General features: G+C 34.7%; 1 protein-coding gene across 1 annotated transcript in view; it reads left to right on the top strand.

Annotated features, from left to right (window-relative positions):
* Cntn5 (contactin 5) overlaps positions 1–22,786 on the top strand; it is a 755,408-nt gene that overhangs the window by 231,153 nt on the left and 501,469 nt on the right. Inside the window, exon 3 of the mRNA XM_027930609.2 lies at positions 15,241–15,462. Within this exon, the coding sequence (XP_027786410.2) occupies positions 15,241–15,462 (222 nt within the window). The remainder of the gene's footprint in view (positions 1–15,240; positions 15,463–22,786) is intronic.

Genomic DNA, 22,786 nt, shown 5'->3' on the forward strand with positions numbered 1-22,786 from the left:
TTCTGATGACCCTCCTCTTTACAGCAAATGCACTGATCGGCTTTCTGCCCTCCACTGGTCTCATTAATCTCCCTGCTCAGGAGGTTATGTGGCCTAGAGTTGCAGAGCCCTTTGGAGAAGTCCCCTATTCCCTGATTCAGACTGACTCAGAGGGCAAGAGCCAAATTTTTAATTTTAAAACTTAATCTTAAACATCCAGCAAATAAGTTAACAGCCTTCTATTAAGAACACTGGGCTTTAATGTCTATCTCTCTATCCTATACGTGATAACTCCTTATCTTAAGTTGACCCAGGTTGTGAGTTCTTAAAGCAGTACCTCTTTAAAACATTAACAGGCAATCCTTAAACCATCTATAAGCAAACAACAAAACAAAACTAACTAGTGTAAAAACATATTTAGCTTACATAATAGCTACCTTGAATTCTGGCAGGGTTATACATCATAATTCCCTATTTGAGATCCTAGTAATCTTGGCAAAAACCTACTTTTGGACACAACTTTAACTGTACTGAAATCTGGCTTACTTCTTTCATAGCCACTTTCACATGTAGTGAGATGGGACAGAGCCTTATCTCAAGTAAGGCAGGGCTCTTTATAAATCTCAAGTACTATAGTTCTGAAGCTGATCATTTTACAAAGTTTACATAAATTGTTGTTCAAGTTTGCATGAACATTAGCTAACACAACATAATATCACATTTAAAACATGAATTAAAGGCTGAAAGCTTTTAACCTCTTGTAGAAAAGTAGTAATGTACTTTTGTGTTTTGCAATAAAACCTTTACACAGATTAGGCTCTCATTAACTTAAAAATACATAAATTGTATCTCAGAGTAGAAAGTAACATGGAACCGTACATATCTTATTGATAACAAGTCCACTTGTAGAACACAAATGATATGAATAAATCTCCAACATGTTTTTCTTTTAAGCCTAAAATTACCATACAACTTTAGAACACCAGCTTGATATAATGTTCTTTTGAAGCTTCTACCTTACAGACTTGTATACCTGGAAGATATGAACACATTAATAGCACCATAATTACATTGATGTTTTTATATTGACCAAGTTTAGCTTTTAAAGAAACAACATTACAATATTAAAAAATAACAGCTGTTGTTTAACCATAGTTGTATAATCTTTAATTTTCTTTAAGATTACTTGCTCAAACTTATACATATAACCAACTTACACAGACCTTTTTTATCACTTACTTAAACCCTCTTAATTACTTAATCACATAGACTCTCTTATCCAGAAACACATTTTCCCTCTATTAAATCCATACCTAAAACTTTCTAGTTTTTCTTTTCCATCTGTTAACCTCCTTTTGTTCACACTTTAAAACAATATCTGTAAATTTCTGAATTTAAGCAGATTATTTTATAGACATCATTATTTTATTAGGGTCTTTTTGAACACCTAGAAAAACTTATAAGCTTAATTTTAAAGACATCTTTACTTTTATCTGTTTACCCAATTTAAATTGAACCATTTGAATCACGTGAATCAAAGATATTTGGATCCATTTTTAATTTTTTTTTTTTTTTTTATGAGCGCTCCTCATCTGTCAATTGTCATATCACTGCAGGATATATGGACATACACACATACAGACATACCGACATACAACACATAACACAAGTGTAACACCCTTGTAGCTTTTTCAGGTGAAATCTCCATTGCAATGTTTAAAAACTCCACAGTTGATCAGAAATAGAACTGATCAGAAAACATTAACCCGTCTGTGGGATTAAAATCATGAGCTCCAAAAAAAAAATGCAGAATCTAAGAAAAAGCAAGAGTCCTAAATAAGATGACTGGCCAGTAATTAATAAATATCATATAATTTACTTTTTGGTTGGAGTCTAGTTTGAGTTCAGGTGAAAAAGACACTTTAACTTTTTTTTTTTTCCTTGGGCCTGAAATCTGCCCTCTGTTGAGCCCCAGGCTTCTTCTATTTGCATATCAGCTTAAGTCCTGGCTGAGGTCTGGAAGGAACTGGGAAAACTGGAATTCTGAGCAGAAACCTCATGCCTAAGGCATTTTAGCTAAAAGTCATAATTTTCAGGTTTAAGATGCAATTTTCAAAATTTTATATCTTTATATCTCTTTACATTAGAAACACTTGCCCACACAAAACTGAAAATAGGATCTTTTTCTGATAATATAAAGGCCACCATCAGAGGAAATTTCCTCAGGATCATTAAGCTGCTTCCTTTGTTCTGAAGTTCCTAAAGTAGTATTAAGTTTTATCATGTATATCCAAAATTAAGCCTTAAAAATTTCCAAGACTGTTGCTAATTAATGTCATTTCAATAAGCCAGACCAACGTTTTAATTTAGCACCCCCTTTTTTTTTTTCCTTGAATCTTACACACTGAGGGGAACAGATATCATATCATAATTTATTATCTTCGCCCAAGTTAATGCACTGGAATACCTAGTGAAATTTTCTCAGGCTACCCAGTTCAAAATTGAAACTTTCTATTTTTTTTTTTTTTTACCCTAAGTGTTTAAGTTTTCTAGCATGAACTATCTGAAATCAAACTAAACAATTGCTTAAACCCAACTTTTAGCTGCAAGATAGTGCAATGCTTTAGAAACCCATTCAGATACCAGATTGTTACAATAAAAAATCATCTTTTAGACACACATTTAGCCAAGATCATCCCCAAGAAACAATCTATAATAACCTTTAAAATAGAGAGACCAGATAAGAGAAAAATCTCTCCAGGTTTTTAACTTCCATTTAATTATGACTCCTATCAGTGGCACCATAGATTTCCCCATGAGTGGACCAGATGTTTTCACAGAGGGGCAACTATAGGTGTAAAATCAAGGGTTTCAGTGTGACTGACTTTACTACATTCAGTGTCCCTTCTTTTTAAGTGGACAGAGATGGAGCAATCCTTACAGTGCAGGGAAGAATGAGGAAATTCCCCAAAGCAAAAATGGCTCTGGCAGCTGCTGGGAATCCTCAGTTTCCCTTTTACTTACAGGATTAGTTCCTCTGGCTTGGTCTGACCCCAGGCACTAGGCATTTTTCACATCTCCTAACTTTTCAGTAGTCAGCTTCCCAAAAAGCTCATCTTCTGCTTGCAGTTGTTTTGAGTTTGAGAAAAGTTTAAGCGAGATATCAAAGTTTTTAGACCCCAGGCATTTCCCTCTGCAGTGGGTGTGCTCAAGCCAACTACGGGAAGAAAAGAAAACACTGCTTCCCTAATCTCGCTTAACAAAGGGGGGTAAAGTTTATCAAAGTTCTTTAAAACATAGCTAAGAGAGGTGTAAACGGTGAGAACAGAAAAGCTGGCGGTTCTATTGACTTTTGGTCCCTCACAGGAGAAGCATTAGGTTAAAATTTAGCTAAAGTTACTTCCACACATCTAAGGCCGTTTGGAATTTGGGACTCTGCATCGGTCCAAAGTAAAACAATGCCATCACACTTAACAGAGACACAGACAAAATGACACACAAAGATCATCATGCAGCTCCCTTTCGTTCACAACCCCAAGATCTACAATCTTGTGACTCAAGGAGAATGGAGGGAAAAGGGGGAGGAGCAGAAGGATTGAGTGATAGGATCTTGGGGGAAGGGGTCGGAGTGGAGGCAGGGACCAAGAAAGGCTTCAGGGACAGAGGTGTGGAATGGCTTTGTCCCATACTGGGAGTTACTCAGGCAGAGACAGAGACAATACAAACATGACACAGAGACAAGGACAAACAGTAAACGGTTAACACAAGTTTAGAGGCAAAGATTAAAGACAGACTGTGAATCCAATCTGAGAGAAAGAATTGCCGGCGAAACCAAACGGGTTGGCAGCAGAGTACAAACGAGGGCACTCTTGTCCCTCTACCAACTGGGGGCACTTTCGCCCCCCCCTCCCCCGAATCCTCTAAGGCGTCCCTTAAGAGGGGTGGCCTGTGGATTAGGACACGTCTGTCACCACTGCCAGGGAGAATTTACACTCTCCACTGACGGCCACGCTGCCAACCCAACCAAACCAATCCAAGCCAAAGACCAAACCTGAACCAAAAAGCTCTGAGAACTTACGCTCTCCACCGAGCCAAAAACCAAAAAGCTCTGAGAACTTACACTCTCCATCGAGCCAAACGCCAAAAAGCTCTAAGCGATCGCAAAGGAAAAACAAGAAGGAGAACAAGGAGGAGAAGAGAAGGAGGAAGAAGAAGAGGAAGAGGCGCCTTACTTACCCCCTAAAGGAGTCTGTTGGAGGTCTCCTTGTCCGGCAATGCGCTTTTCCCGGCCAACACACCAAATGTAAGGATCCCGCGAAATGTCGGAGAAAGAGACCACCAAGTGATCACTCATGCAATTGGCAGAAGGGGGGGATTTATTGAACCAGCATGCTGGGGCTCCATGCCCACTCAAGAAGGGAAAGCAGCCCAGAGCCCTGAGCAGGGGCTGAGCACTGCTTAAGTACACTTTTTGGGGAGGGCGGAGGGCCTTGTATACATCAGAACAAATCATCATGAGGTGCAGGAAAATTGAATAACAACTCCTAAACATGATTGGTTCATTCATTGGCGGGAACAGGTCAGGCTGGAGTGATAGGTCTTTCCTAAGGAGGGGGTTACATTTAAACTGATTGGTCCAGGCCCTGCAATGCCTACGTGCGACCACACAGAGCCCTTATTAAACAACCAATAGTCAGGGGAAATATTTACTGGGCGGTTCTAAGCATTGTCTCAACAGCTACAGAAATTTCAGGTTTTGCAGGTAGCATAGATACCTAACAATACCTAATCCTTTACATTTTAACTCAGACCTTGCAGCTTAGAAACTTTACAACACCCGGTCTTTTACCCTTTAACTTTTACGCTTTAACTTCAATTTCTTTTACCCTTACACATTAGAGTTTGTTTTGGCAAAGTGCTATTTCTGGATTACAAAATCAGAGATCGTTTTGATTCTACAGTGAACATGTATTTCTTTTTAAAATAAAAATGTTTTTATATAATAGTTCATGGGAAATGTAAGATATCACCCTTTCTTTTCATCCTGAACCCCACAACATCCTTCCTAAGGAAAAGACTTAAGAAAGGGTCACTTCTGACTCAGAGGGCAAAATAAAAGAAGTAAATAGCTGAGATAGACACTCACAGACTCATAAAGATTTCATATTCCTTTGAAATTTGATTCACATGGAAGACTTTTGGCTGGAGAAGTAAGACAGTTTATGACCAGTAGTGGAGACAATAGTAGTTCCAACATTGAGGATTTGTTTCTGGAAAGAGAATTTGGCTAGATATTAAATGAGTGTCAGAGATGGGGCAAATGAATAGGTTACTGATGATAACAGTGACATAATCAGCTTGCAATGCTTTATCCTGCTTCATGTCTTTGTTTCAGCTTTACTAAGTAACTGGATCAAATGTGCTGTCCGTTTAGTAAACAGCACCACAACCACAACAAATGAGTACATTTAAATTGATTAGCAGGTATCTTATCTGTTAAAGGAGCACTCACCAAACAGCCAAATTGTCAATGAACAATTTTCATTGAAAGGTTTTCTTCAAAGAAATTGCTAGTAGTTGTACAATTTCTCATTTACTCTGGTATGTGCCTCACTACCCTTTCATTCCCAAGGGCAAAGCTGTGGGACTGCCTTTGAAGAAAAATTGTCATATAATGAGGTCATTTGAGGGCTTTGATAGCTAACTCCCCTTGTAGGGAGTCTTTGGTGACCTTTTCATGTGCAAAGTAGCAAAATAGAAATCATAAACATATTTCCAATGTGCTTATTTCCATTTGAGAGAAATGACCAAAGTGCAATTGAAATTCCATCTCTCCTGCCAAGCACTATTTGTTTGGTATCAATTGCTTCTTTTTAGATGCTTCCACACAAGTTACCTTGAACAGTAATCCCATTATATACCTATTTCACTCTCCCTTTTAATATTTTGGGTTGTGGCATTAGCATCACAGTGAGACTGTGATCACTGGTAAGACAGTAACAAACAACTCAAGATGACAAGCATAAGATTTCTTTTAAAGGAAAACTATAAAGAAATCTATTTGCTCAGAACAGTAATACAAAATAGGAGCCAATGCACACACCCAAGGAGGAAAGCACTACTTGCTTGATTCCTATGGATTTCCTTACATAAGTATAGAGCTAAGATAGTAGCCAGGTTGAGTAAGGATTCAGCAGTCCTGAGAAAAGCTTTCATTTTCTTAATAGAGAGTGGTGTTGAACCCTCTCACTGCTACACATAGCTGTGAACTTCCAGAAAGTATAAAAATAATTCCCATACATCCTGAATAGGAAAGAACTACACATTTCTCTAAAATAAACACACATATTTTATCTGAGTGGCTCTGACTCTAAGTTTTTTGTCCACATTTTCTGATTATAATGTGATTTCTATGAAGTTTATAGTATTCCCTTCTTGGTTTATGAGAATTCTTTGAAGGCAGAAATTACATATTTTATTGCTTTCTATAATTGCAGTTATCTTTCGGTATGGGATATATTATAGATAATCAAAAATTATATGTATTGAATAAATGTTAAATCTTGTATTATGTGTACATATGCCCAAGTACCATGATTATTTTAGCTATCTTGAACTCCATTGATGTAATTAGCCATTCTGAATTCCACTTGGAAATCTGCAATTGGCTGAGAGTACCTATGTCTTGGAGATTCTATAAACAATCTATACCATACCAAAGGAAATGTGAGCATATTAAAACACTCAATTTATTATTTATAATACTTCTATAATGTAAGTGTAATGTGCCTAAACTACAATTTCGAAACTTGTGGGAAATATATTCATGTTTTAGCTTCAGTTTTTATTTATAAGTATAAGCTGTTTTAAAATTTAGCAACAAATAATATCTGATCTGTTATAAACAGAGAATCAAATCATATAAGTTATTATCATTACAGAGTTAAACTTCACTGAAACCCTTAATTATCCAAAACGAGGGAATTCTTTAATCACTAATTTGGTTCTACTTCACAACTAGCTCCTGCCCTTATTAATTTCCTCAGTGATTCATATTTGTATAATGAAGAAATATCAATTTAATGCAATCACAATTCATGCTTTGGGTAATTTAAAGAGCTAGTGCATAAATATGATAGTTTTAAAGACTTTTAACAACCACAAAAATACACAAAAGAAAACTATAAGAATATTATTTTTAGTAAAATCATAAAGTATCCAGTTTAATGAAAAACATTTTAATAATATATCTATACAAATCACTAAGCATTTGCTATATCAAAAGGAAAATAAAGTTCTCCAAATCTTAAATCATTATTACTTCAAAGATAAATGGTATATCTTTTGGAGAAGGAGTGGCAGAAATCTTTTAGAACTGTTTCTTTTTACCCTTTTAAGTATGTCTATTTTTCAATCTTATGCAAAGAACACCAGGAATGCAGTGCTGTTAAATTTTCTTCTTCTATGTTAGAACTATTTGTTAAAAACTGCACTTTATATGCCTGACTTTGGTGCTTTAAAAATGGTGAATTTCATCCTGTGCATATACATTCTCGCTCCTGCAGCTAAAACACTGTAAAGTTTACACATAATACATTTTTTGAAGAAAATGCTGAGTTAAGACATAGAATGCTATGATTCTGGCTATTTCAAGCTCTCCTCTGCCATAGATTTAGAAACCAAATTGAAATAATGCACTTTATTTATAAATTATTAACCATTTCTAAATATGCTTCACACGACTGGCTTCTCTGAGGTATTACATCCATCCTTGCAAGCTTCATAAAACAGTAGCAGCTAAAGTTGCACAGTTAACATTAATCCTCATCAAAGAGAGGACAGCCTTAGCAATTACCCTGTAAAAGGTCAGATATCAAATTTCTTTATGCTGACTTTGATCCAAATTGAGTCACACTGCAGGCTTGGAGATTGCATGACTTTTGCTTTTTCTGTACACTGTCATCAGTATACACGGCTACTCTCATCTTGCTTGACTTATGAGTCAATGAATAATCATTAATATTCTTAGAAGTGCTGCATATCACTTGGTGTTTTAGTTTATTTTTTAAAGATCAAACTAGCATTATTGAGAATGAATGAATTTATATAAGAGATTCATCATTTCATGAATTTTTGTTTTTCCTTTCCCATCTACAGTTATAAAAATTAACAATATTATATAAGGTGCTGACAGAAAAGATTCATATCCAGTATTCAATAGTGATATACTAGTTGTATGATAAATATTTTAAAAGCTTTCAAGGTCTTTATAAATATATATTTTTATACTTAAGAACATAAATAGAATTCTTAAGTTTAATTGCTATCAGAAAATTTAGGGATATTTAAAATATGGTAAGTAAATATTTTAAAATAGCCTTTATCATACTGACATTTTATTTTGTTTTACTTATTAATATTTCCATAAGAAGTTCTGGCTTTACGTATTCTAATCCATTATTTCATTAATATTATTTGCATTCAATGGTAATGTTATCTATAGCGTGACCTTTTAAATAATGAAACAGAATGCTAACTTAGTAGGCTACGATTTTATTAAATAATATAAGTTCAGTGGTCCCAGAGTCATTTGATTAGGAAATATTTAATGAAGGCATTAATGTTTACTCCTACCCATCTTCCAGCTGGAATTTCATGGTGTGAGAGCACCAGGTTAATTGAGTTTTATCAAAAAATCTTTTTGCCACTTTAGAAATAACTGTAAGGCACATTCCCTAAGGTCTGATCTATATAAAGTAAGAAAATAGAAGAAGAAATTAGTAACATATTACTAGATTCTTTTGACATTTCAGTCTAGATATTCATTAAAACATTGAGGAGCTAAAGAAGATTTTCCCTGAAAAGAAATAGAGTGGCTCTTCTTTCCACACCTGCTTAGGAAAGTGAAGTAAAGATGAGTGGATTATACTCTGACCAATAAAATCACAAGAATAAATAAGTGTTAACTGATAGTTTCTATCAGTGTCCAGATATTTTTCCCTTGAGAATTTGCTAATTGTAGTATACTTATTAGGAAAAAAAAATTGAACATTCTCCTTCCATTACCCACCCTTGTAACTCCTCAGGGTAAAATGTGTATTAAAATTATGTATTTATTTATTATATTTATTTTTTAGTTATAGGTGAACACAATATCTTTATTTTATTTTTATGTGTTGCTGAGCATCGAACCCAGTGTCTCACACGCGCTATGGGAGCGCTCTACCTCTGAGCCACAACCCCAGTCCCAAAATTGGGTATTTATATTACCATTTCATGACCTAATTTCAGATGGAAGGGGAAGCCAGTTATACTTACCAATGGTAATAGGGTAATAACTAAACTACAGAATATAATACAGAAAATATAGCTATAATTTATTGATTTCTCACTTTAAACCAGGCATAGTTCCATTTGCTTTATACATACTATTTTGTTTGATCTCTTTAAAAACCTATAAGGATGAACCTATCATTCCCCTTCCAAAAGCAAGGAAACTGAGTGATAGAACTATTCCTGTACTAAGAGGGGCATGGAGCTATTATGAGGCACCATCCAGATGTAAATCCAGGCCATCTGCATGGCAAACAGATTACTGATAGCTTCTCTCACTCAATAATCTCAATCTAAAAATTGAGTAGCCATGGCATGGGAGGAAGATGTATGCCTCAGAACTGAAAAAAGAATTATGATTCCCAAGAATTGAGCCATAATGCCAGCATAATTTAGGGAAAAAAAAGTTGGTAAGTTTCTTCTCAAGGCTCTCTTTTTTTCTTCCCCATCATGTGTCATACTTCCTAGATTTATATGTTTATAGAATAAATTCATTTGTGTAATGCTCCTCTACTAGTATACTAGCAATTGATAATCTTCTACCAATACACCCAGACTGTAAATCCTGTGAAGCTAGGGGCCTCATGACCTTCCTTTGTGGTGTGCTCAATTCTGTATCCCAATTCTTAATACAGTGTAAGAACACAATAAGGAGCTATTGAAAAACTTGATGAATGATGAATGATAAAGGAATCCATTAGGGAGAAAATGATGTTTGAGTTTGCAAAAAGAAAACTAGGAATTATGTCTACAAAGAATCCAGTCCCGAGCCACTCAAGAGTGGCACTCAAATCTCACTTGGCCTCTTTGAAATCCTGGGCCCAGAACTTAGAACTTCCAGGTAGAATCATCAAGGAAGGAATGTTTTTGAACAAGATCATTTAAGGGGTCATTTGGGTTGAAAAGAGTTGTCTCCTAGGGTTAATTAATCTTTAAAAATTTAGGAGACAAAGAGATAAAGTGCTGGTAAGGAAAGAATGAAGATTTGAAGTTATGGTCTCTGGAAATCATGAAGAAAATGTTTAAAGGGAAAAGAGATGATAAACTCTGATAGGACTGGTATAGTGAAAATTAATCTGAGATTTAACAATTGTCTGGTCATTTTTAATGTTGAAAAGAAATGTGGAGTGGTACAAGGAACACTGCTTGGAATAGATTCAAGGGTGAATGGAAGGAGAGGAATTGAATGCATTGACCATACACAACTCTTTTCCAGGAGAATTGCTGCAAAGGAAAATAGGCAGAAGGAATGATAAAGTCAATAATTTCCTTAAGAAAAAGCTAAAGCAATATTTATATTGTTATGGGAACAATCTAGCAGAGACAAAAATTGATGTTAAAGAAATAGAAATTTTCTGAATTCCTCTATTTCCAGGAGTAGTAAAGTGGGATGGAATAGGATCCAATGCACACACATACACAGGTTGTTCTTTAATAGATGCTCAGTTCTTTATTTGACACACAATAGTGAAAACAAGGAAAATTGTACATGTATACCTACAGATGGTAGGAGTGTATGAGGGACTCTCTGTTCTGATTGCTTCTATTTTCTCAATGGAGAAAATCAAGAAGGTAGGCATGTGAGGAGATGATAAGATGTAAATTATTTGTACTGAATGCATGAAAGTAAATAGACTCCAGAGATGCAGTAGCACTTGTGAGTAGAAGCTCACAAGGGACTTTGAGGTTAATGGTAATGAACTAATATCTTTAAACATGACACTGTGTTCTCTAGCTACAGACTATGCCCATAGTTGGAATTAAATTAGTGGGAAGATTTTAGCCTTTTAAAACAAGGTAGGGTGAAAAGTAAAGGTATTTTGGTTTCAAGTGAATGACCTCCAACCTGGAAGTTACTAAGGAGAGGAGATTATGGGGGTGTGAAAAGGCATTATTATCAATAGATGGTAGGTCTCAAAGTAGTTGCTATCATAGATAGTATTATTAAAAACAGTGCAGGAGGGGGAGGTAGAAAGAGACTGTACAATAAGATCAACAGAAATGCAAATTCTTGAATTTAAAACTAGGAAGGAGGTACAGTTATTTTTCACTCTTAACAGATTCCTGCATTTGTTGAGTTAATGTATCCCAAAGTTGAAGGCTAAGCAAAGTTCTAATTGAAACATACTTTCCCATTTATTTATGCTAATATATCTATTTTATAGATCTCAGGATCCTAGAACCTGAGCGACGAGTAGGGGAACTAGAGATGTCATAGTAAAAACTGATTAAACATATTTCTGAGAAATGGTGTGGCGACTTTGAATGATTGTCCAGGGCACTCAGACCATGAGACTGAAAGAAACCTCAGGATAAGGCCTGGGCCTGAATGCAAATAAAATGGATATGGCAGTGTGGAGGTTCATACTCTCTCCAGAGCTTATAAAGTCCCCTTCACCCCTTGGCTCTAACCTCACTGCACATCTTCCCCACACTCTGTGGAGCAGCCTGTGCTTTGTTGTGCATCCCCTCTCTGCAGGTTTAGCCTCTGCACTTGATCTCTGCCCTATCATCTATTTCCTTATCTGTGCCAAAAGACTCACTTTCTTTTTCTTCAGTGACATGCTGCTTTCCTTCTTTCCTGTCTAGGTTCAACTTTGGTTTTTCTCTTAAATGTTGATGCTCCCCTGAATGCCATTTTCATTTTTCAACACTCCATTTCTTATTTTAAATACTTCTTTGGCAAACTGACCCATCCTAATAGTTTCAGTAACCCTTTATTCAAGTACCATTTAATCATCCCTCTCCTGAGACTGAACTCTCCCTTTCTTTGGCAGAATGTTATAATTAAAATTCCCAAGGTGTTCTCAGGCTCTCCACCTGTCCAAACCAGAATCCATGGCTCCTCACCTCCAACATATGCCTTTTCCTGAATGCATTGCTTTCCATCTTTCAGTGGCTAGACCATGCCTAGTTCTTGTCCTTTACTTTTTTTTCAGTCTATTTAGTCTGTAATCTTTCTCATTTTATTTCCATACATATTATCATCTTCCTATTCTTATTAATCTTCGCTTATCTTATAGCTTTAGGCCCTTGAATAGTGTTTCTGCATTGTGTCCTATTGTAATATGGCTCTACAGCCAGAATGGACTCTGAAACTTTTGCCATTCCCCTTTCAGAGCTAGACCATATTAGCATGATACTTAAAGCATTTTCATCATTTGGTCTTGCTTAATTATCCAGCCTTCCCACTGCCCCCAATTTACTCCCTCATATTCTGGGCTCCTATTTTAGTTCACTAAGCATGTCATGATGCCTTTCCTTTACAGGTGTTCATAAATTTTCTTTCCTTTGACTGGAATACCTTTCTTCTCTGCTGTGGGCTTTTCTTAGCTAATTGATAATGGGCTCTCAGGACTCTGTTTAGATAGAATATCCTCTGGAAAGTATTTTCTGATGGTCATCCACTGAATGAGAGGAATCCTTACCCATATCAGAGAGAGCCCATAGGTCCTTAAATTATTTTTCTATTACAGTAGATTATAATTGCTCTATATATAACTTTCATTTCCACTGGATTAAAACTTCTTGAAGATGGAGGCAATATCTTATTCACCTTTGTGTCCTTAGTATTTGGCACATGATTAATTCTCACTACATGTTTGTTGAATGCACGAATGAATGAATTGCCAGATTTCTAGTAACAGCTTTAGGATCCCATTAATTGATAGAAAAGCAATCACTGTTGCAACAGATGCAACTGATTACATAACAAATGAAGCCCTAGTGTGGAGCACACAGCCAAACTGCCAGTTGGCTCATCTCTATTGACACAAATGGCATAAATCAATTTCTGTACCTCTTGGAGAGTGAACCTAAAGCTGTTATTATACATAATTACAACCATGATAATGATTCTAGCCTTTTTAATCTTCATTATGGTCTTCTAGTTTTCTATGAATTATCCCTTTCTAGCTTTAAGAACTATAAAAAACAACCTCATATTATTTTAATTTTAACACTAGCCTGGCATGGTTCTTTTTCTCTTCTCTATTTTATAAATGATCAGAGCAAGCAGTTAAAATACTAAGTAGCAGACTGCGCTAGAAATAAATAGGTTCAGAAACTACAACTACAAACCACTTTAAAGGAAAACTCATTCTCTTTTCATTACCTTACACCTCTAGGTGCCAAAAATTGCATTTAATTCCAAGTTTTAAAGGAGATTTTATGTCTACCCATAATCTATTCTCACATAGCTTGCCCAGGAAAAGTTGGCTCTTTTCAGTTAAAATTGATCCACCTTTCACCAGGCTTGTGCTTGAACAGCAAAGACTAAAGGACATGAATCTCTTAACAACTCCTGATGGTCTTGAACTACACATATCATATCATTTTAAGTGTGGAAAACATCTAAAAATATACTTTATAGAGTTTCAGAGAACTCATATTTACAATTTCACAGTGCAGAAGATGTTAAACTTAATTTGATGCTTAACACCTAACGTGTTATTTTCAAATCACAAAAATGCTTCTAGCATTCCAAAATATCTTTATGAAGAAGTGTAATGATTCTAAGTAATTTTAATTATGAGAAAGCTTACTGAAAAAAATTGCTTGTATCTTACACTAAGTTAGCAATCACTAAGGTCAAATGTCAGATACCTTCAACAAAATTGACTGATTGCTAATAGGATTTCTATGACCAGCAAATTGTCTGGTTGAATTGATATTAGACATAGAAAAAAAAATCCCTCTCCTAATTGCTCTTTAATATTATAATTTCTATGTTTTTTTTAAAAAAAATTAATTTATGCACCTAACTTATCTTCCCTGTGAACAAGAAGTAAATTAGTACAATCTATTCCAGGCACTACGCACACCTTTTCTAAGCAAATACTTTGGTAATTAAATTATAGACAAAATATTCTCAGTAATCAATAAAAGTTGGAGCTTTATAATAATATGCCACTTGATAGTAGTAAGCTTTATAAATTATACAACAAAACATACAAAAGAAATTACATTCAAATTCTTTTTATGTCCCATAGTTATTTTGCTTTTCTAGTTAAAAGTTATAATTTCAAGGTTATTCTAAACTTATGTGCTCCCTTAGATATATTTCCTATGAAATTATAATTTATAGGTGATGCAGACCCAATATATTTAAAGAACAGAAGTGAGATTATTTTTTCTTCCCTCCCCTTATTTTTTTAAATACCTTTATCTTATTTATTTATTTTTATGTGGTGCTGAGGATCGAATCCAGGGCCTCACACATGCTAGGCAAATATTCTACCGCTGAGCCACAACTCTAGCCCCCTTTCCCTGCACCCCTATTTTTAACAATAAAAAGAATCTGATCTAATGTATGTGGGATGAATATTGTTTCAGAGTTTTTAATGAAATATTAAGGCAAATGTATAAGGCTGATTCTCAAACATTTCTGACTAGGAAAGTAGAAGGCTTGAAGTTTTGCGTGCTCTTGTTCCTTCCTTTCTTCTTTGTTTTGCTTCCCTCCATCACTATGTTTCTTTATTTGCTTTTTTTCCCCTTAATATCTTTTTTTTTCTTATAAAGTCCAATATTACAATCAGTAGGACTTTCATAAATGTTTTCTATTCACACTGTAGTATGAATTTGTTTGCAGCTCCAAGGAAGATTTTTAACCATATCTGTGTAGAAACAAATTTTATTTTAAAAAAATAAACAAACAGTCTCCTTAGAACTCACTTTTTAGGGCTGGGGATGTGGCCCAAGCGGTAGCGCACTCGCCTGGCATGCGTGCTGCCCGGGTTCGATCCTCAGCATCACATACAAACAAAGATGTTGTGTCTGCCGAAAACTAGAAAATAAATATTGAAAAATTCTCTCTCTCTCTCTCTTTCTCTCTCTCTCACTCACTCACACACACACACACACACACACGCACACACTCTCTCTTTAAAAAAAAAAGAACTCACTTTTTATTATTGTTTTGTTTTACAGAATATTTTGAAGCTCCTCCTGGTCTACCTACTTCACATGCAGCTTTGCTAAGAATTAAGAAGAGCTCATCCTCATCTCTCTTTGGTTCCAAGACCAGACAGCGATACAGCAGCCCTTCCTTGGGAACACTGAGTGTCTCTTCGCCCAGCTGGCGAGGGGCAGCTCAACACTATTATTCTCCCATCAGTCTTTATCATTCCTCAGATGCCTTCAAACAAGATGGTAAGTGTCAAAGAAAAACTGCAAAGATGGAGTTAAACAGTCCAGGAATATTTTATTTAAGACTATAGGAATAGGGGTAAAGATGGCTACAATAGAAGAGACTGAACTTTACTGTGCTATGACTAAAGGCAGTAGAGTTTCTAAGAGGTATGATGAACTGGAGGAAAATTAGAACAGTTTAGAGGTGAACTTGGTCAGCCAGATTAGGCTATCTGTGTTTACTGGTGCTTTTTTAAATTGATTTTTTAAAAATAAATGACAGCAGAATGCATTACAATTCTTATAACACATATATATCACAATTTTTCATATCTCTGGATATATATAAAGTATGTTGACACCAATTTGTGTCTTCATACATGTACTTTGGATAATGATGTCTATCACATTCCACCATCCTTGCTAATCCCCTGACCTCTCCCTTTCCCTCCCATCCCTCTGCCCTATCTAGAATTCATTTATTCCTCCCATGCTCCCCCTCCCTACCCAACTATGAGTCAGCCTCTTTATATCAGAGAAAACATTCTGCATCTGTTTTGGGGGGATCAACTAACTTCACTTAGCATTATCTTCTCCAAAGTCATTCATTTACCTGCAAATGCCATGATTTTATTCTCTTTTATTGCTGAGTAAAATTCCATTATGTTTATATACAACATTTTTTTTTTATCCATTCATCCACTGAAGGGCATCAGGTTGGCTCACAGTTTAGCTATTTTGAATTGTGCTGCTATAAACATTGATGTGGCTGTGTCCTGTAGTATGCTGTTTTTAAGTCTTTGGGGTATACAAGGAGAGGGATAGTTGGGTCAAATGGTGGTTCCATTCCCAGATTTCCAAGGAATCTCCATGCTGCTTTCCATATTGGCTGCACCAATTTGCAGACCCACCAGCAATGCATGAGTATACCTTTTTTCCCCCACATCCTCGCCAACACTTATTGTTGTTTATCTTCATAATAGCTGCCATTCTGACTGGACTGAGATGATATCTTAGAGTAGTTTTGATTTGTAATTCTCTAATTGATAGAGATGATGAACATTTTTTTATATATTTGTTGATTGACTGTATATTCTCTTCTGAGAAGTGTTCATTCAGGTCCTTGGCCCATTTGTTGATTGGGTTATTTTTATTTATTTATTATTATTATTTTTTTTTGGTGTTTAGTTTTTTGAGCTCTTTATATACCCTAGAGATTAGTGCTCTATCTGATGTGTGAGGGGTAAAAATTTGCTCCCAGGATGTAGGCTTTCTATTTACCTCACAGATTGTTTCTTTTGCTGAGAAGAAACGTTTTAGTTTGATTTCATCCCGTTTATTGATTCTTGGTTTTAATTCTTGTACTATAGGAGTCTTATTAAGGAAGTTGGGGCCTAATCCCACATGATGAAGATTTGGGCCTACTTTTTCTTCTATTAGATGCAGAGTCTCTGGGTTAGGTCCTTGATCCACTTTGAATTGAGTTTTGTGCATTGTGAGAGATAGGGGTTTAATCCCATTTTGTTGCATATGGATTTCCAGTTTTCCCAGCACCGTTTGTTGAAGAGGCTATCTTTTCTCCAATGCATGTTTTTGGCACCTTTGTCTAATATAAGATAATTGTAGTTTTGTGGGTTAGTCTCTGTGTCCTCTATTCTGTACCTGGGTCTAACAGTCTGTTTTGGTGCCAAAACCATGCTTTTTTTGTTACTATTGCTCTTTAGTGTAGTTTAAAGTCTGGTATAGTGAGGCCAACCTGCTTCACTCTTCCTGCTAAAGATTGCTTTAGCTATTCTGGGTCTCTTGTTTTTCCAGATGAATTTCATAATTGCTTTTCCTATTTCTCTGAGGAATGCCATTGGGGTTTTGATTGGAATTGTATTAAGTCTGTATAGTGCTTTTGGTAGTATAGTCATTTTGATAATATTAATTCTGCCTATCCAAGAGCAAGGTAGATCTTTCTGTCTTCTTTGATTTCTTTCTTTAGGGTTCTTTAGTTTACATTGTATAGATATGTCACCTCTTTTGTTGATTTCCAATTATCTTTATTTTAGGTTATTGTAAATGGGGTAGTAGTCCTCATTTCCTTCTCAGAGGATTTGTCATTGATATACAGAAATACCTTTGATTTAGGGTATTGATTTTATATCCTGCTACTTTGTATCATCATCAAATAGTGTTAATTTAAGTTCTTCTTTTCCTATACATATCCCTTTAATTTCTTTCGTCTAATTGCTCTGGCCAGTCTTTCAAGTTCGATCCTCAGCACCACATACAAATAAAGATGTTGTGTCTGCCAAAAACTGAAAAATAAATATTGAAGTTCTCTCTCTCTCTCGCTCTCTCTCTCTCTCTTAAAAAAGAAAAGAATTTATTTTTTTAAAAAAAAAAAAGAACTATGTTGAAGTTCAACTTCTATCCTCTTACAGAGATTGTGACCCTATAATTCTCAATGACTGCACTTCAAATGGATAGCTCTCAGGTCATTGAGACAGACATTGCTGGTTTGCAAAAAAGGCAGAGATTGGGAGATGATTTATGTATCAAAGGAACTGAGAATGAGATTGCAATTTTAAATTTGTAAAAATTAATGTTTTAAAATAAAAGGACATTCAACAGACTAAATCAGGAAAAAAACTGAAATTGATCAAGAAGGGGAAACGACTGTTGAGGCCAGCTTAGTCATAAATTTCTCTCCAAATCTAAATTTCTCTCACATATTTTAATGCATTTAATTATTATTTAATTCTACTCAATACCAATCGTGATTTAAGATTAAGACTAAATATTATAAATTTTTATAAATAAAAATATATTTTGAATGGCAATTTAGCAATGAATATCAATAACCTTAAAATAGAAGTGTGATATAATCCAATGGTTTTATTTCTAGGTGTTTATTCTGTACAAAGAAATAATAAACAGGGCACACACTTGTATATGTATATATTTAGCATTATTTATGAGTGTTAAATAATAAATAATGTCCAACACTAAGATATGGGTTAATTTAAGAACTACTCTGTAGCTGTTAACATTAAATTCTGAAAAACATTTTCTAGATTTTCTCTAACCCTGTCATTATTGAACATACAGGAAAACAAAATAGGTATTAGGTTAATTAATAGCCATGGGACACAATAGCACTTCATTATCAACAGGCTCTGTGCCAGTCACTTATATATCTTATTTCATTCAATTTCTTCAACAAGTATGTGTGGTGGTGTATATTGTTACTATATTCTACAGAAATTGAAACTTGTGGATAGGTGAATATTTTGCACAAGTCACACTGCTAATAAATAGTATACCCAGTTTTCATTTACATGTCTACTCATTTTAATAACAGTATATGTGGGCTACATTTCAGTTATAACTGATGAAGGATTAAACATTTCAAGAAATATTTGCAAAAATTAAATTGCTTGAATAAATTTTAATGTTGGATATTCAAATGTCAAATTGGATTGTGATGCTAGACACAGGCAAACTCATTTCCTGTGATTATATAACTTGTTTCCAGTGGCCCATCCATGGTGTTGGCATTGAAATTTTACTTATGCACAGTGTTAGCACTCTAAATATGTTTTATTTACCAAACTATATTTAAACTCAGTATAAATATTAAAATTTCCATTACTTTAAATTCAATGTTACACTCAATCAGGCAGAGATATTTGGGTATTTGTGTTCTTCGGGCATTTTTATATTATGGGATGATGTATAAGTAGAATGTATTGAGTATTGAGAACTACGAATACTCATTTGGTATAATTTGCTACCAATTACTATTCCACTCTTTTGTTCGCTTGTTCCAAATGAAAGTTCAGGAACCTTACAATGATATGTAAAATATAGCAAGAAAATATGAGTTAAAAAATGTAAGGATTAGGCAAATAATAAACATTAAGATATATTATGGGAGCCAAGCATGAGGCTAATTCAAATTAAATGTTGTAAACACCTGCATTTATAGTAGAATATATACTTGCTATGCACGTCCCATTTGGGGTAATTAGTAGCCAAGGAATGAGAGATTCTGGTCAATTATTTAATTATTCTGTCAATATTTGACAGTCTTCAAACATTGAAACAGAATTGTTATTCAATAGAAGCACAACTATTTCCAACACAGGTCAGACACAGTTTTCTGGAGGGTCCTCATTAAGCCTTCATTATTTGTTAAAATGGGCACTGACCTGAACTTTACTTACTTATTTTTTATACCAAGAATTAAATCCAGGGGTGGTTAACCATTAAGCCATATCCCCAGCCCTTATTTTTTAAAATATATATTTTATTTATTGACAGGGTTCTAGGAGTTGCTTAGACCTTGCTAAGTTGCTGAAGCTGGCTTTGAACTCACAATCCTCCTGCTTTGGCCCCTGAGCTGCTGGGATTACAGCATGTGTCACCACACCCAGCCTGAACATTATTTTTACTATATAAAAAAATTTCACTTCATTTCCCCTTCAATAAAGGGACATAGAACAAAAATAGCAACAACAAAAAGATGAGTTTTTCTCTCAATCTGTGCTCCTGGATCTTAAATGTACCTGCAAGTCATGCATTTGAGTATCTTAAATATAAATCCCATTTTGAAGGTCTGGAGTGGGGTCAGATTACCTCAGTTAGAAAACATCTCCTTGGTGATGCTGATGCTGCTCGACTATACTTTGAGTAGCAAGGCCCTAGTCTGGGAACCAATTTAATATGATGTATATCTTCTGTGGATCTAGCTTAATCCACATTTTACAATATCCAGAAGAGTGGATAGTTTGAGTATTTCCCAAATGATCTTTCCTAACTACTATTGTCTCATCTGAGTATTTGATAGATCTTGGCTAGCTGTGATTTTTAATTCTTTCTCTCTGACAAGAGTCTGACATATGGCTTTTGTCAGGTAATTCCCTTTAGCCTTGAGAAAGAGTAAACCTGAGGTTGACATGCTCTTGTGAAAAATGAGAACTCTAACAGAGCCTGAATAGAAAGCCATCCCACTTATGCTCAGAGTTAAACCAAGGAGTACCAAGGGTGGAACAAAGATTTTTCTGACAAATGTAAAAACACAGTTTGAAGAGCAATTTGGTGAAGTGATTCCACTCCTGGATATGAATCCTGGTAAAACACACCTATACGTATACAGGAAAATTAAAAGTACGTTAACTACAATATATGTTTAAAAGTAAAAATTGGAAAACCCCAGAAGTCCGTCAGAAGGGATACAGACAAATAAATTGTATTTTTCCCCTCAATGGAAAGCTACAGCTGTGAAGTGAATGGGTTATAACTTTATGAAACAAAATGCATATGCCTTAAAATATAAGGTTATTACAAATAATTACAAATATATTATGACATTTTTGAAACAATTAAGGTATTTTATATATATACATGTATGTAGTTGTTTTAAAGCATGAACTTGAAACCACAAGTGGACTCTAGAGCTTACCTCTGAGGTCAAAGGGAACATGTGAGACAGAAAGGAGTACAACTTAGTGATATTTAATTTATTGAAATCTCTGAAACAAATATGATGACACCTGTAGTAAGTACTGGCCTCTACAATGGCTCCCAATGATTCCCGTCTCCTGGCATTTATAATATAATGTCTCCCCGCTCTCAGAACTCTACTGTTAACTTGCTTCTGGAGAAGAGATTCTGACAAAAATAATGGGATATGACTTTCAACATGGGGCTGCAAAAGATCCTGGCTTCTGTATTATTTACCTTCCTTAGTCTCTGGCTTGCTCTTGCAAATGAAAGTCAGCTAATGTTGAGAGAAGTCTCCACTGAGAATGGCCTCTGGACAACAGTCCATGAGTAATTGAGGCACTCAGTCCCATAGTCCTCAGGAACTGAACCCAACCAATTATCACATGAGGGAGTTCACAGTTGGATCTGTGAAGCTGTTCCAATCTTGATGTGAAGCTATGGTCCCACTTCACCAAAGACACACATTCATAGGACCTGGTTAAACAATACCTGTTTTCTTGACCCTTGGAGATAGATGATAAACATACAGTTTTTGTTGTTGTTGTTTTATGGGTATCCCTCCTGTTAATCTTACCATACCTCTACGTTTTCTACAGAGAATTCTTTTCACAATTTCATATTTCCAAAGTTTCTTTCATCCATTTCATCTATTTTTGTTTTCTATGTCATCTTGTGATCATCCCCACAGCTTGGTATATTTTTCCAGGCAGAAAATCCCTATATTCAGCCAAGATTTTTTTATTCAGGTCTTCATTATATATTATTCTTCATTCTCCTTAATATTCTATACAAAACCCGCTTTTCAGTTCTATTTATTACATTAACAGATGCCAAGAAAAAAAAAAAGGCACTTTGAGTGGAAGAGAGAAAAATCAAATCTTCCTACTATTTTACTTAATAGTTTATTTTAAAAGTTTTATGATTTATTCATTCTATTCAAAATTGTAAAATATTTAAGATATAAAAGAAATTTCAGGAAAATCTCAGGACAATATATTAGCTTTATTAAATTTTAATATTTTTTCCAAATTTGCTTTAGTATTTTTTTTTACATAGAATTTAAATTGAAGGCTCCTGAAAGCTTTGTTCAGATTACGTCTCCCCTTTTAGTCTTTTAGGAACCATTATATGAGTTTTGTTACTCACCTGAATGTAATGATATTATTACCATTCTGATTTAAATCTATAAAATACATGTACTTACCTTTAATGTAAATTTTACTCAGTGTGTCATTCATGATCTACCTTTTCTGGATAAATATTATATCCCTAATGTTCATCTATCTTGATATTTGCAGTTCTTAGTTCCTTTTATACACTATAAGGCACATCACTGTATGACTACTACAATAAACATTTCTTTTGATGAGTATTTAGATTGTTTTTAATTTTCAGTTGTTGGAACATCAAATGAATGTTCTTTTGCATTTTTGTTGACACTATGGTATACACATTTTAGAAGTGCTATTTTTATATTAACCTATATGTACAATTGCAACTCTTTTTAATATTGTTATATTGCTTTACATATTTCTGGAAGAATGTTCCCACTTCTCTATGTTGTTAACAAGTCATAATATTTTTTCCCAATCCTTCAAATACTATGTTGTTTTTTGGTTTTATTTTACATTTCCTTGATTAGTAAGGTTAAAATTATATTAGGAATATATCTCAAACATTCTGCTTCTCTCTTCTGTGTATTGCTTATTCATATATATTGTTTTTCCTATTAGAACATTTATTTTTTTACTATTATGTAGAAAATTTATAAACCATTGGTAAAATTCATTATAAATATCTTCTCTAAGCATTTACCTTGTCTTTTTATCATGTCAATGGATATTTTGTT

The sequence above is a fragment of the Marmota flaviventris genome, chromosome 9, assembly GCF_047511675.1.
Source record: "Marmota flaviventris isolate mMarFla1 chromosome 9, mMarFla1.hap1, whole genome shotgun sequence".
Lineage (NCBI taxonomy): Eukaryota > Metazoa > Chordata > Mammalia > Rodentia > Sciuridae > Marmota > Marmota flaviventris.